The sequence below is a fragment of the Ursus arctos genome, unplaced genomic scaffold, assembly GCF_023065955.2.
Source record: "Ursus arctos isolate Adak ecotype North America unplaced genomic scaffold, UrsArc2.0 scaffold_8, whole genome shotgun sequence".
NCBI lineage: Eukaryota > Metazoa > Chordata > Mammalia > Carnivora > Ursidae > Ursus > Ursus arctos.
Window position 1 is genome coordinate 12,831,304 of NW_026623100.1, and position 14,109 is coordinate 12,845,412.

General features: G+C 38.4%; 1 protein-coding gene across 3 annotated transcripts in view; it reads right to left on the reverse strand.

Moving 5' to 3' along the window:
- Window positions 1-14,109, reverse strand: part of THADA (THADA armadillo repeat containing) — a 318,617-nt gene that overhangs the window by 277,131 nt on the left and 27,377 nt on the right. For all 3 annotated transcript variants that reach the window (XM_057309404.1, XM_026486984.4, XM_057309405.1), the window contains exons 14-17: window positions 13,818-13,940; window positions 11,118-11,241; window positions 4,893-5,044; window positions 1,482-1,695 (exon numbers count right to left, since the gene is read on the reverse strand). In XM_057309404.1, coding sequence (XP_057165387.1) covers window positions 1,482-1,695; window positions 4,893-5,044; window positions 11,118-11,241; window positions 13,818-13,940 — 613 coding nt within the window. The remainder of the gene's footprint in view (window positions 1-1,481; window positions 1,696-4,892; window positions 5,045-11,117; window positions 11,242-13,817; window positions 13,941-14,109) is intronic.

Sequence of the window (14,109 nt, forward strand, 5' to 3'; positions counted from 1 at the left end):
ATATGGCAGGGGAAGGGAGCTAGGATAGAAGAGAAGCTTTATTTTTTTAATTTTTATTTATTTGACAGAGAGAGTGAGACAGCCCGAATAGGGTAGAAATGCAGAGGGAAAGGGAGAAGCAGACTCTTCACTGAGCAGGGAGCCCAACTCAGGGCTCAATCCCAGGACCCTGTGATCATGACCTGAGCCGAAGGCAGCTGCTTAACTGACTAAGACACAGCGCCCCAGAAGAGAAGCTTTAAAGGTATGGGTGCTGTTGTACTTCTTAAGTTGGGTGTTATCAGCTAGCTTGGGAATAAAACTTGTGACATTTTTATACTATTACTATTTAAATCCTATATATATTTTTTGGGGGGGGGAGTATGCTTGAAGTATTTCATGGAGTTTTTAAATGACTTGAATTTGAAAGCCTGTACATGAACAGTTTACCCCAAGTGCAAAGCTCATCCTGTCACATATCAGGGTCTCCTTTTCAGCCCAGCCCTGAAGCAACTAGACTGGACAAGTGCCATCTTCCAAGGCACTGTCACCTCTCTATCTCCATTTCTACCAGAACTTCCCATGGCCTCCTCATTTTCTCCCGTTATTAGTTCTCTTTCTCAGGACATTTTCTACCATCTTGGAGAGAACAGTTTTTAACACTCTTCCTACATCTGACCTCTCTCTCTCTCTTTTTAAAAATAAAATCCTTATCTGTCCTTATTTACAATACAACTCCAATATGAAGATGTGCTAGCACAAACTTAAGCACATGAATCTCCAAGAAATATTTGTTGGAAATCACTAGACCTAAACCAACCAACTAGGTTTTAGAACTGGCTATATGGGAAGAGTAAAAGGCAGGGGTGTGACAGTTAAAACATAAACCTGATAGACAAAGGAATTCTGCTCTTTATAGAAATAGCAAAGATGATCTGGCTATGGTCATAGTAAAATTTCTGCCAAAAAGAAAAAAGTACATTTTTGGTAGAGAAAGATGCCCTATTTAAATAAGAGCTTTATTAATGTAATTTGTATAATCTACTTACTTAACATGAACCCTCTGTTTAGAAGGTGTTGTAGCTGAGTAAACTATTTACTTGCAAAAGAGAAATTCACAGTATTCTTATATGCTAGTAAACTCTCCAATAAAAAAAAAACACACACACACAAAATAGGGGCGCCTGGTAGCTCAGTTAAGGGTCTGCCTTTGGCTCAGGGCATGATCCCAGGGTCCTGGGATTGAGTCCCAAGTAGGGCTCCCTGCTCGGCGGGGAGCCTGCTTCTCCCTTGCCCTTTGCTGCTCCCCCTGCTTGTACTCTCAATCACTCTCTTCCTCACTCTCTCGCTCAAATAGAGTTTAAAAAGTTTTTAAAATTTAAAAATTTAAAAAACACAAAATAAATGTTTAACCATTAGCTATGCTAACTAAATGAACAGCGAGAGAGTTAAGACACTGGTTTTGATAAACAACAGCAAAAGGTCGTTTATTCAATACAAACCCATTAATGTGTTCCTCTCCACCACAATAGCAGACTTATCTCCATCTCCACATGCAGCTTGCTGAGTTTTTAAGTAGGCAGACAGAGATGAGGGCAGGGCATCCTGCCAGATTAAGAAGTTCAGCAGGTAGGAAGCTGTCACACAGTCGTAGGGTTTAGTGCTTGAACTGAGCTCCAACGCTGCTTCGAATAAGCCTCGCAGTTTCTCTGAATCCTACAATAAAGTACAGACTCAGTAACTGTCATTGAAACATTTCTCTAATTTGAAGGAATTTGAAAACAGAGCCTGCCACATAACTGAAACTCAGTATAAACATTAATTCAATTCTCCTTTTCCCAGAATACAGGTTAGACTTTTTTATTATAGTAATTACTGATTATTATTATTACTCAGCTCTGATGATGAGGATCTTGAAAATAATGTCAGTTGGGAAATTCAACATTGATAAAGCTTTTTTTTTTTTTAAATACCTCTTTCTCCAGCAGAAGTATGCTTTTTCCTGTAGAAATTCTACTATGACGATGGCCAGATCATCTTTGTTATTTCCACATAGGCCAGAGTTTTTTTGTACACTGAAGTTTCTTTTATCTGGACAGCATACTCCTGCACTTCCCCCATCCCCCTTCTCTATTCAGTGAATTCAATGGAAAAAAATACAAATTCACACAAAAGTACAAGTCCACCAGGCTATTCCTGGCGAAGATCCATGTATATGTGCAGAAAATAAAGTGATCGTATCAGCCTCAGAAATTCTGCACCGGAGCTCACACACCTGTATGTCATAGAAACATCCACTCACATGCATGTCCTAAAAAATACAGAACAAAGGGCAGTTTCCTGTAACATGTATGTAAAGGCACTAAGCTGAGGTCAAGAGACATGGATCTTTGTCCCAACTCCATGGTTGGCAAATTACATGTTCAGGACACTGGGTTTCAGGGTTTCACTGCTCAATAATATTAATTCTACTAGGATTACTCCATAATTGTCTAATACACGGGAAAAATCATTATAAGCTTAATTTTTAATTTGGCTATAGTTACACCAATATTAAATTGGAAATCTATTAATTTCCTATAGATATCAAACATACTGAATCAAATACTAGTTTCTTTCAGTTTAAATTCTTTGCCATTTGATATGTCTAGTTTTCTGTGACCTAAAAAAGACAGTGGCCAAAAGCTCAAATCAAAATAAATATTAGAAAGAACAATTAAGCATCTAAGCCATTTTTTTGGTAACTGACAGTTAAGTCCCTGACTTGCTTAACTGACAATTAGTAAGAAACACAATTAATAGCCTTTGGAGTCTAAAATATCTTTGTTCTGGGGTACACGGGTGGCTCAATCGTTAAGCACCTGCCTTCAGCTCAGGTCATGATCCCTGGGTCCTGGGATCAAGCCCCACGCTGGGCTCCCTGCTCAGTGGGGAGTCTGCTTCTCCCTCACCCTCTGCTGCTCCCGCTGCTTGTGCTCTCTCACTCGCTCGCTCTCCCTCAAATAAAACCTTATAAATAAACAAATAAATAAATAAATAAAATACTTTGTTCTATCATCTGAGGTCTGTAAAAATATAATGTAGACCCTGGATATGTAGCTCCACAAGAAAAAAGGACAACAGACAACGTGAGTAATAAAGTCATGTACTACAAAGATATGCCATCAGAAACATATAGGGGCGCCTGGGTGGCACAGCGGTTAAGCGTCTGCCTTCGGCTCAGGGCGTGATCCCAGCGTTATGGGATCGAGCCCCACATCAGGCTCCTCCGCTATGAGTCTGCTTCTTCCTCTCCCACTCCCCCTGACTGTGTTCCCTCTCTCGCTGGCTGTCTCTCTCTCTGTCGAATAAATAAATAAAATCTAAAAAAAAAAAAAAAAAAAAAAAAAAAGGAAATATATACACACAGGTCCTTAGATTAGTTAGGATTCAAAAACGTTTTAAAGTTACCTCAAAGAACCAAGTCTTTCATATAGGTGGTATAATATACCACGCCCGCTTGATATATCTCAAAATATTTGCTAGGAATGAGTCATATATATGATACAAGGCTTCAGTGTGATGAACGGTAAGGGGCAAGGAGGATGGGAAAGTGGGAGAGGAGAAAGGAAGAGAAAGCATCACCTTTAAAAACTCTATATGGCACAAAAGTTAGAAGCCTAAGCACTAAAAGAAGCTTCTGCTTACCAAGGCACCTGAAAGATCACAAAGATAAATGGACACTGGAGAACAACTACTAATATAGACCCCAGTTAGAAAAGATGCTCTAGGATCTTGCGAAGCCATGGAAACAGACACCTTGTGCTTGCTCTCTGACATGTGCTCCTACAGAATCCCAGTGCATCTCAGGGCACCTGGGTGGCTCAGTCAGTGAAGTGTCTGCCTTCAGTTCAGGTCACGAACCCGGGGTCCTGGGATCAAGCCCTGCATTAGGGTCCCTGCTCAGTGGGGAACCTGCTTCTCCCTCTACCCCTCCCCCACTGCTTTCGTGCTTTCAATAATAAATAAATAAATAAAATCTTAAAAAAAAAAATCCCACTGCTTCTATAAGCTGTCCTGTAGATAGAGCCTAACAGCTAGAGAACAGACCATGGCTCAGTGGCAGACCTGTAGGTGCCTTTGGCCTCTATACAGCTCTAACAGAAAGCCATAGCGAAGCTCTGGAGCCAGTAAACCTACAGCTGCTGGTGAACTCACAGCCCCAGAACATACCTCAAGGGCAGAGCCAAGCACCTCGGCTGGGGGGGTCCCCTGCAGACCCATCCCCATGTTGTGCCCTCACTCCCGAGCCCACCTTTGCTTCCCACCCCATGGCTGGCAGTGCCTGCTGTCAGGAAGAGAATAGGGGCTGGGGATGGGGTAGACGGCCAGGGGAGAAAACTGCTGTTAACCTCAAGTACTCTGAGTTTCAGTCTCAGTTTAGCTATTGCTTGTTGGAAGATCAGAAACACGTTCTCTGCCTCACTTACACTCAGCTTCCCAGTCAACTTAGCAAGGATGTTATCTCAAAAAACGCAAGTTACTGTAAGTGATGTGTTTTGACAGAATATTAACATGTCCACGGGAACTGGGGAGACCGCAATTAACTGAAATCTACCAATAGTCTTGTGAGCAATAAACCCTACTGCTTCTTACACCTCCCTTTTTAAAAACAATTTAAAAAAGCAAAGCTCACGGATTTGGAGTTTGTTTTCTCTTATGATATTTCCTCCTTCCACACCATCCAACCCTTCCTCCTCCAACCTACCACCCTGCAACACTAGAAGTATTAAATGATAACTGAAACAATCAGAAGATATAAGAAAGCAGATGCAAAAAGGCTGCACAATCCACAGATTGCTTTATTTGCTGCTAAAATAGAAAGTTTTCATGCATGCACCACATTTGCATTTACATAGGAAAAGTCCAAATACCTGAAATTGTACAACTGTTTTTGGTAACTTCATTAGAAGATCAAATGCTAAAATCTTTACTTCTTCAAAAGTGCTGGTAAAGCATTCCATTAGTGTTTGGAAACGACCAACATCAATATCATGACTCAGCTGATACACTGTTTGGACTTGACCTAAAAAAGAGAAAAAGATTTAAAAGTGAATACAAGAGGGGGCACCTAGCTGCCTCAGTTGGTAGAGCATGTGACTCTTGATCTCAGACTCGTGAGTTCAAGACCCACGTTGGGCATGGAGCCTACTTAAATAAATAATTAAATAAAATTTTTTTTAAAGTTAATAAAAGAAAAAGGAAATCAACGTGTTGAAGTTATCTGATCAAATTTATAGAAAATCAGGGGGCGCCTGGGTGGCACAGCGGTTAAACGTCTGCCTTCGGCTCAGGGTGTGATCCTGGCGTTGTGGGATCGAGCCCCACATCAGGCTCCTCCGCTAGGAGCCTGCTTCTTCCTCTCCCACTCCCCCTGCTTGTGTTCCCTCTCTTGCTGGCTGTCTCTATCTCTGTCGAATAAATAAATAAAATCTTCAAAAAAAAAAAAAAAAGACTGACTTAAAAAAAAAAATTTATAGAAAATCAGTACAAATGGGGCGCATGGGTGGCTCAGTCAGTTAAGTGTCTGCCTTAGGCTCAGGTCATGATCCCAGAGTCCTGGGATCAAGTACCACATCAGGCTCCCTGCTGATGCTCTCTCTCTCTCTCTCTCTCTCTCTGACAAATAAATAAATAAAATCTTTAAAAAAAAAAAATTGGTGCAAAGATTCACACTTCGCAGTTTACCCACATTAGCATGAAAGAATAATTTTTCCTTATTTCCAAAAATGATAAAATAAATATTAAAGTTCCCCAAATAAAAAGCATTTCTTAAAATTTTGCTTAAAACCACTTTATTCTCTTTCAGAAGGTTATATTGCATATAGAAGATTCCTAAGTTAGTTTTTAAATAAATAAAAAGAAATAAATTTAGGAATACGTCTTTTAAAATATCTTTGTAAAATGTCTTAACCTAGAATCCAAAGTCCTACCATGTCTTAGTTATACCAACACAGAATCATTGATACGATGATGTATCCTAATAGAATTACTGGGCATCAAAGATAAAGAAGGAGTCTTCTGGCCATTCAGGCACAAAGCTCAATACATCTCCAAAATGGGAAAACATTAAGCTGGCTTTACTCTTCACCTTAGCAACATGTAGTGCTGGAAGATAGTGGAGCAACATCCTCAGGGAAAGGTGTGGTGAAAAACTGTACATCAAAATCCTACTCCAGGGACGCCTGGGTGGCTCAGTCGATTAAGCATCCAGCTCGATTTCGGCTCAGGTCATGATCTCAGTGTCATGAGATCCATCCCTGCACTGGGCTCCACACTCGGGGGGGAGTCTGCTTGAAGATTCTCTCTCTCCTTCTCCCTCTGCCCCTTTCCTCCCCATGCTCTCTCTCTCTCTCTCTCTCTCTCTCTCTCGAATAATAAATAAATAAATCTTAAAAAAAAAAAATCCTACTCCAGCATCAAGTACAATGGCAATAGAAGCATTTTTGAATGTGTAAGAGATTAAGAATTATATTTCCCCAAAAACTCTTCTCAAAATAAAGATGAATTTCAGCCAACCATGAACAGAAAAACTATCACAAAAGAATGATGGTAGTCACCAAATCCACTCAACTCTGAGATTAAGACTAAATGATTGTGGCAATAATGGGCTTCACACAGAATGTGAAGAGCATTTAACAACATTTAACAAATTAACCACTCTGATAACACCTGAAAACAAGTCTATGCTAATTTGAGGAATAATGTTCAATATGATGTGCATTTCTTATTTAATATTAACTCACAAGTTAGTGCAACTCTGTGAATTCCTAGAGCAAGTAAATGGAGTTTTTGTCACTTCATTCATACCTCTGCTTAAATTTGCTTCTTTTCCAACTCAAATGCTTTTAATTCCTTTTTCTTGCTTTACTGCTTGGGCTAAAGTTTTCAGTACAATGGTGATCAGCAGTGGTCAAAGTGAGCATCTGTGTCTTGTTCCTGATCATAGAGGAAAGACTTTCGGTCTTTTACCATTGAGTATGGTGTCAAGTGTGGGTTTTTCATGAATGTCCTTCATCCTATTGAGGAAGCTCCCTTCTATTCCTAGTTTCTTGAGTGTTTATCATATCAGGATGCTGAATTTTGTTAACAGCTTTTCTGCATCAATTGAGATTATCATGGGGTTTTTTTTCCCCTTCATTTTAATGTGGTATATTACATTAACTATTTTTTCTTACATTGAATCACCCTTGCATTCCTGGGATAAATTCCACTTAGTTAGTCATGGGTATAATACTTATAATATGGTGTTGGGTTTGGTTTGGTAGTGTTCTGTTGAGAATTTTTGCATTTATGTTCATAAAGGATACTGGCCTATAGTTTTCTTTTCTTGTGGTATCTTTGTCTGGCTTTGGTACCAGGGTGATGCTGGCTTCACAGAATGAGTTTGGAAATGTTCCCTCCTGTCCCATTTTTTTGAAGAGTTTGAGAAGAACTGATGTTAATTCTTTAAATGTTTGGTAAAATTCACCAGTGAAACCACTCCTTCTGGACTTTCCTTTGCTGAGAGGTTTTGATTACTGACCCCACCTCTTATTTGCTGCAGATAACAAATTTTCTATTTGTTAAGTCAGTAATTTGTATGTTTCCAGGGATCTGTCCATTTCATCTAAGTTACCTAATTTATTGAAAATACAATCGTTCATAGTACTGTCTTACAATCCTTATTTCTATAAGGTCAGCAGAAATGTTCCTGCTTGTATTCCTGTTCTTAGTTATTTGCACCTTCTTTTGTTTTATTCTTAGTATAGCTAAAATTTTGTCAATTTTGTTGACCTTTTAAAAAAAACAACTTTTGTTTTCATTGAGTCTCTATGTTTTCTTATTCCCCATTTCATTGATCTCTGTTCTAATCTTTATTTCCTTCCTGCTGCTAAATTTGGGTTAGGTTTGCTCTTCTTTTTCTAATTCCTTGAGGTGTAAAGTTACCCTATTGATTTGAGATCTTTTCTCCTTTTTAATTAGGTATATACAGCTCTAAAGCTCCCTATGAGCACTGCTTCTGCTTCATCCCATAAGTTCTGGTAAGGTATGTTCTTGTTTTCATTCCTCTCCAAGTATTTTCTAATTTCCTTTGTGATTTCTTCTTTGACACACTGGTTGTTTAGGAGCTCTGCTCAAATCTGAAACCTTCTCTGACACCACTGTATGAAATAGTTCGCCATCCTCCTAGACACTCTATATTCCCCCCGCTTTCCTTTCTGAAATATTTTTTTGTAATACTTAATCTCCATCTGATATTCTATGTATTACTTGTTAATTCATTACCTGTCTCCCTTCACTAAAATATCTAAGCTCAAAAATAGGAAGCATTTTGTTTCATACACTGCATATCCTTAGCTGCCTGACATATAATAAGCATTAAATAAATATTTGCTGGGCAAACCCTTTTAATGTAATTGTGGAATCCAATTTTTCACCATGAATACTGTGACACTTATTCTAAGTGAAAAAGGTACACGTGGTTTATTCTTCTTGAACTAGGATATACTTGAGGAAAGGTAGAAACCATTTTGACTAATCTCAAATCACAGTCCTTCAAAAAAATAAGATAAAAACGCACATTCAAGTTCTGGAGATAAAGGTGAAGAATGAATTTATGTTTTCTATCCTGTAATTCATGGTCATGCCTCTTTAGCCTCCTTTAAAGTTCATGGCTAACGGGGCTCCTGGGTGGCTCAGTTGGTTAAGTATCCGACTCTTGATTTCAGTTCAGATCATGATATCAAGGTTGTGAGACTGAGCCCTACACGAGGCTCCATGCCTAGCGTGGAGCCTGCTTAAGAGTCTCTCTCTCTCCCTCCCTCCCTCTACCCTTTACCCACCCCCTCTCCCCCTCTAAAGAAATAATAATAATAAATAAATAAATAAAGTTAATGGGTAAGGTATGGCTTGCTCCATTTGCATTACCTACCAGTTGTTTAATTAAAATAATTACTGTAATATCAGTCACTGCCCAATTATATGTGACTCATTCTTTAGGAAGATGACTCAGGTTATTCATTTTTTAAAGTACACTTAAATATATTAAACTACTCTCTCTCGATTAAAAAATTACCAGTACAATTTAGACTAGTGTTATTTCCCATACATCTAGGTGCAACCGTAACTATATTAAACATACAGAAAAATTTTTGTTAAATGGATCATCAGTCGCTCTCAGGTAAAACTTTATTTTCTAAATTCAGTTGCAATACCATTGAAATTCCCTTAACTAATGGATACCATTGTTTTCATTTTCTGTGTATGCTGTAACAAATTACCATAAACCTGGTGGCTTAAAACCACAGAAATCTATTTGTTTCACCACACTGGAAGCCATTCTGACTAACATCCAATAAGTCCGTTATGAAGGTGCCAGTGGGGCCATACACACTCTAGAGGCTCTAAGGGAAAACTCATTCCTTGCCTTGTTCCGCTTCTGGAGGCTGCCAGCATTCTATGGCTTGAAGCCACATCACTCCAATCTCCACAACCACTGTCACAGGGACTCCTCCTCTTCTTGTGTCATATTTCCCTCTGTTCCTCTAACAACAACAGCTGTGGTGGCATTTAGGGCCATCCAGATAATCCAGGATTATCTCACTTTAAGATCCTTAATTTAATCACATCTACAAAGGCCCCCTTTCTACATAAGGTTCACATTCACAGGTTCTAAGGATTTGATGATATCCTTTGTAGGTTGCCTTTTGGCCTACCACACTTATTATCTTAATCGGGTGATCAAATTTATCATCACGAATAACAGGACAAACCAAACTCATGTACCTCCTGATATGGCGTCCTGAGAAGAACAGCACATTACCTATGCAATATTCCTACACAAAATGGACAACCTGAATCAATCATGAGGAAACAATAAGGCAAACCCAAATGGAGACGCATTCTCCCAAAGTGTTGATGTCATGAAATAAAAAATTTTCCAGATTAAAGGAGGCTAAAGAGGCGTAACAACGAAATGCAATGTATAATCTTGAATTGGTTCCCAGATCACAGTAAAAATTTCCCTTTATAAAAAAGGGCCACTTATTGGGACAACTGGCAAATTTTGTTATGGTTTATATATTAGATAATAGCATCGTGTCAACATTAAATTTCCTGAATTTAACCATTGTGTCATGGTTAGAAAATTAATGAAATGGAGAGAAACCAAATACAGCAAAATATTAACACCTGATGAATTGAGGTAGAGGGTACATGGCTGTTCACAAACTTCTTGAAACTTCGCTGTTGTTGGTTTGAATCTTTTCAAAATAAAAACTTGAAAAAAAATGGTGTTCTTCAAATAAAGCAAGGCTGTATTAGCAACAAAAACTGTCCTCCTCCCTGCCAAAAAATTACACTTTGCCTACAAATTTAAACTAAAAAAGTAATAATAATAATAATAAGGCAACTATAGCATAAAGCTCTTTGGTCCTCTGGCCATCCCCTCCAACAGAACAGCTGAGCAGGGTATTTTTCTATTTGACCACAGTCAAGGAAGACTGAGCACAAACAAGAAATCCACATCAAAACGTACACACTCAAGTACAGAGATAAAAAGAACTATTTGTTGTCAAAAAGGAAAAAAAAACGACTCAGAAGAAGTTAAATGTTCGCCCTCTTGGGTACCCCACGGGAGAAATAAAGGGTATCACTAAACCAGAATGCCTGGAAATGACATCCTCATGTTGTCTTTCTGAAACTAGACTGAGACTTATGAAACTGACAGCATATAAGGGAAACCACATTTTAGCCACAAAGACTCATTGAGGAATGCTGTATAAAAAAACTATTATTTTTTTAACTTTTAAAACCTAAAGAACAGATTGTACCCTATCTTCAAACAGCAACACATGAATTGGGGGTTGAGAGAAGCAACACTTCTCATAATAAGCATAATCCATGAAAACTGGAGTTTGGGGTTGGGAAATAATGATCACTGAAAACAACTTCTCAGCCTTATGTCCTTTATTGACAAATTTAATTATGTCCAAGTAAGAATTACATACTGAGAATAAAACCTTCCATAAGAACCTAAACAAAAGACAACAAAACTAAAACTTAAAGTAAAACAAAATGTTGAAAAAGTATGTGTTTTGCAAGGAAAAAAAGCTTACCTTCTGGGATGGGAAAAACTTCAGCTATTGCTCCTAAAATGGTTAAAGCTGAAAATCTAGTTGGGTAGGAAGACCCAGGAAACAGTGCTTCAAAAAGACGGCTGCAAAGGGATGACATGAAATTCTAAAAAAAAAAAAAAGAAAGAAAGAAAAAGATATTACAGTAAGTGTAATCTTTAACCCATAATCGGTTATTTTCAAAGTAACACCTTTAAGAGTGGGGTTCTTTTTTAATTAACAGGGGAAAGACTTTTAAAAACAATACTAGTTGGGGTGCCTGGGTGGCTCAGTCAGTTAAGCGTCTGCCTTCGGCTTGGGTCATGATCCCAGGGTCCTGTGGTCAAGCCCCGTGTCAGGCTCCCTGCTCAGCGGGGAGTTGGCTTCTCTCCCTTCCTCTCCCTCTAGGTGTGCTCTCTTTCTCTCTAGCTCTCTCTCTCTCTCTCTCTCTCAAATAAATAAATAAAATCTTAAAAAAAAATACTAGTTATTTACTTCGCTTGACAATTCAGATTGATACCCTTGACCATAAGCTATATCATGACTTCAATGAACCCTACCTTTGTACGGTCAACAAGAAGTAGAATTTCTATTGTAGTCCACACAGGAAAATCCAGTATCCAGCACCCATTTTTGGTGAAAGTAAGATCCGTGCTAAAGCTATATGAATACTAGTTTTCTTCACCAGAGATATTCAGGCATCAAAGGCATGTATATTTTTTTAAAGTTTTTAAATAACCAAAAAAAATCCAATACAGGCTACTTGATAAATATGGTAAGTATAATACTTGATAAATGTGGTATAATGACACAATTCATAAAAAGATTCAACTATTCCATTGTCTTCTATATTCCCCTTTAAGACTCTTGCTCTACCATTCTGTTTATATAAATGATAAAAAAAAAAAAGGAAAGTTTAAGTAAAATGCAATTTAAAAAAAGAATGGAAATAGTTTATCCAAGATAAAGTCTTTTTTCTCTAGTGAAAACAATAATTATTATTAAAGTTTCTATACAGAAAACCAGAAAACTTATAAGATGTGATTCTCAAGCATCTTACATATCTCACAGCTTTGTTATTAAAGATTTAAATGAGCATTCTGTAAATTTAAAAGTACTCAAGCTAATATTAGTTATTTAGGTATGGAATAATCTCCTTCACTAGACTAGAAGACATCTTTTCCAACTAACTCCCCTTCTCTCCCAGGACTTAGTCTATTGATTGGCAGCAAGCTGACCATACACTATGCATGACACCCAGTCTTATAAAGATGAAGATAAGTAATTCAGGGCCAAAGTCACAATCTCCAAAAGCCACAATGACTATAGTTGGGAGGAAATATCAGAACTATGAGACTGACTCAGATTAAGACTCTAAAGGGCTAGTTTTCAAAAACACATATATTCACAAGGTCAAACTAAGAAACCATGTATACGTGAAAGTTCAGAATGTCAATCCACAACATAAGTTTTGTGTTCTAAGTACTTAACTCAGTTTTCACAAACGTCATTTTACCCCTTGCAAAAAGAAGCAAAAGAGCTGTGTTTTCTTAGATTGTCTAGCAATGATCTAAGTAAGGCTAAAAAACAACTAATTTGTCCACACACAAAGCAAGTGCTCAGAATTCACTCTAGTCGCTTTTAATGAATCCCAGCGAGGCTTTTTAGGGTGATTTAGAATGTACAAACAGCCTTCTCATTTAATCCTCAAAACCAGCCTTTTCAGAGAGGTTATTCATCCCACTTACAGTTGAACAGACTCATCAAGTAAGCCAACTAATCAGTGGCAGAAATGGGACTAAACCCATGTCCTTCAAGTTTAGGTTGTCACTGTTGGGATTTTACAAAGATGAAGCTAACTTCAGCCTTGGTATAGAAATATTCTTCTATAGATGATTTTTTACCTTTTGAATATAAAACTGAAAACTAAGGGCCCCCCATACTAATGCTTAGAGTAGGTAGTGTGTGTTTCATGGCTTCGATGTATCATTAATTTATTACAATTGTTTCCTTACGTGAAATACAACAGATGAGCTCGGTCTTCTATCTGGGTCTTAGAAGACAATAAGATCTCTGCTTCCAAGAGGCTAGATTTGGAGTAAGGAACCAGTGAAACACTCATTCTGTTCTGATGGACAGAAATGGAAGGTTGTCAAGCTGAGCTCTGGCCCATGCTGGTGCTGCTCTTATCTGGGGTTCCATTCATCCCATTAACACAGTGCCCTGAAACCAAGCCGTACTCTTCGCGCTCCCTCCAAAATGGGATGGACAGGTACCTCCACAACTGGCCCACAGACCAGGAGGCACCAATGTCAAGCCACTGTAAGTCATATTAGTCTAAAGGGGAAGCAGGCCCAGAGACAGCAACCTTCTACCCTGGGGAGGGGTGGAGGAGTTCAAGGCCAGCAATTACCTTGTTGTTAAAGTACTAAATTCACGGGGCCCACATTAAGCTGTAAAGGACGGAGGTTAGCCCATCACTGTGATTCTGTAACAGGCCTCAAGTCCAGCACTGGTTCCACGACTCAGGGTACCTCAAGAGAAGTGCCAAAGCACCACTAGGAATATGTAAAACCCAGCTTGAAGGAAAAAAGCAGAGAAACAACTACTCACTAAGAGACTTCCATGTATGTCCCTTTAACGTTTATTGACGATTGTTCCATGTTTCTTAAATACCCATATGTCTAGAAATAGATCACCTACCTTATATTGCTGTAAAGAAACAGCAGGGTGCTGTTTGGTTAACTCATTCTCTGGCTCATATTTGGCTCTACTTTGTTCCAGTTTATAAAGCACCTGAGAACTTTCCTGTATCCTACAGAACAACTTTTGAGAAAAAGAAAAATGAAGCATATGTAAGCCACATTAATCTTAAATGTCAGTCTAAAAAAAGGCAAAGGACAAATTTTCTAGATTCTTTAGACTAAAACTTCAAGCAAGGAGAGTACTGGTTTCTAAACTCTTAATATTTACAGTGTGTCTCTCTGACAGAAAA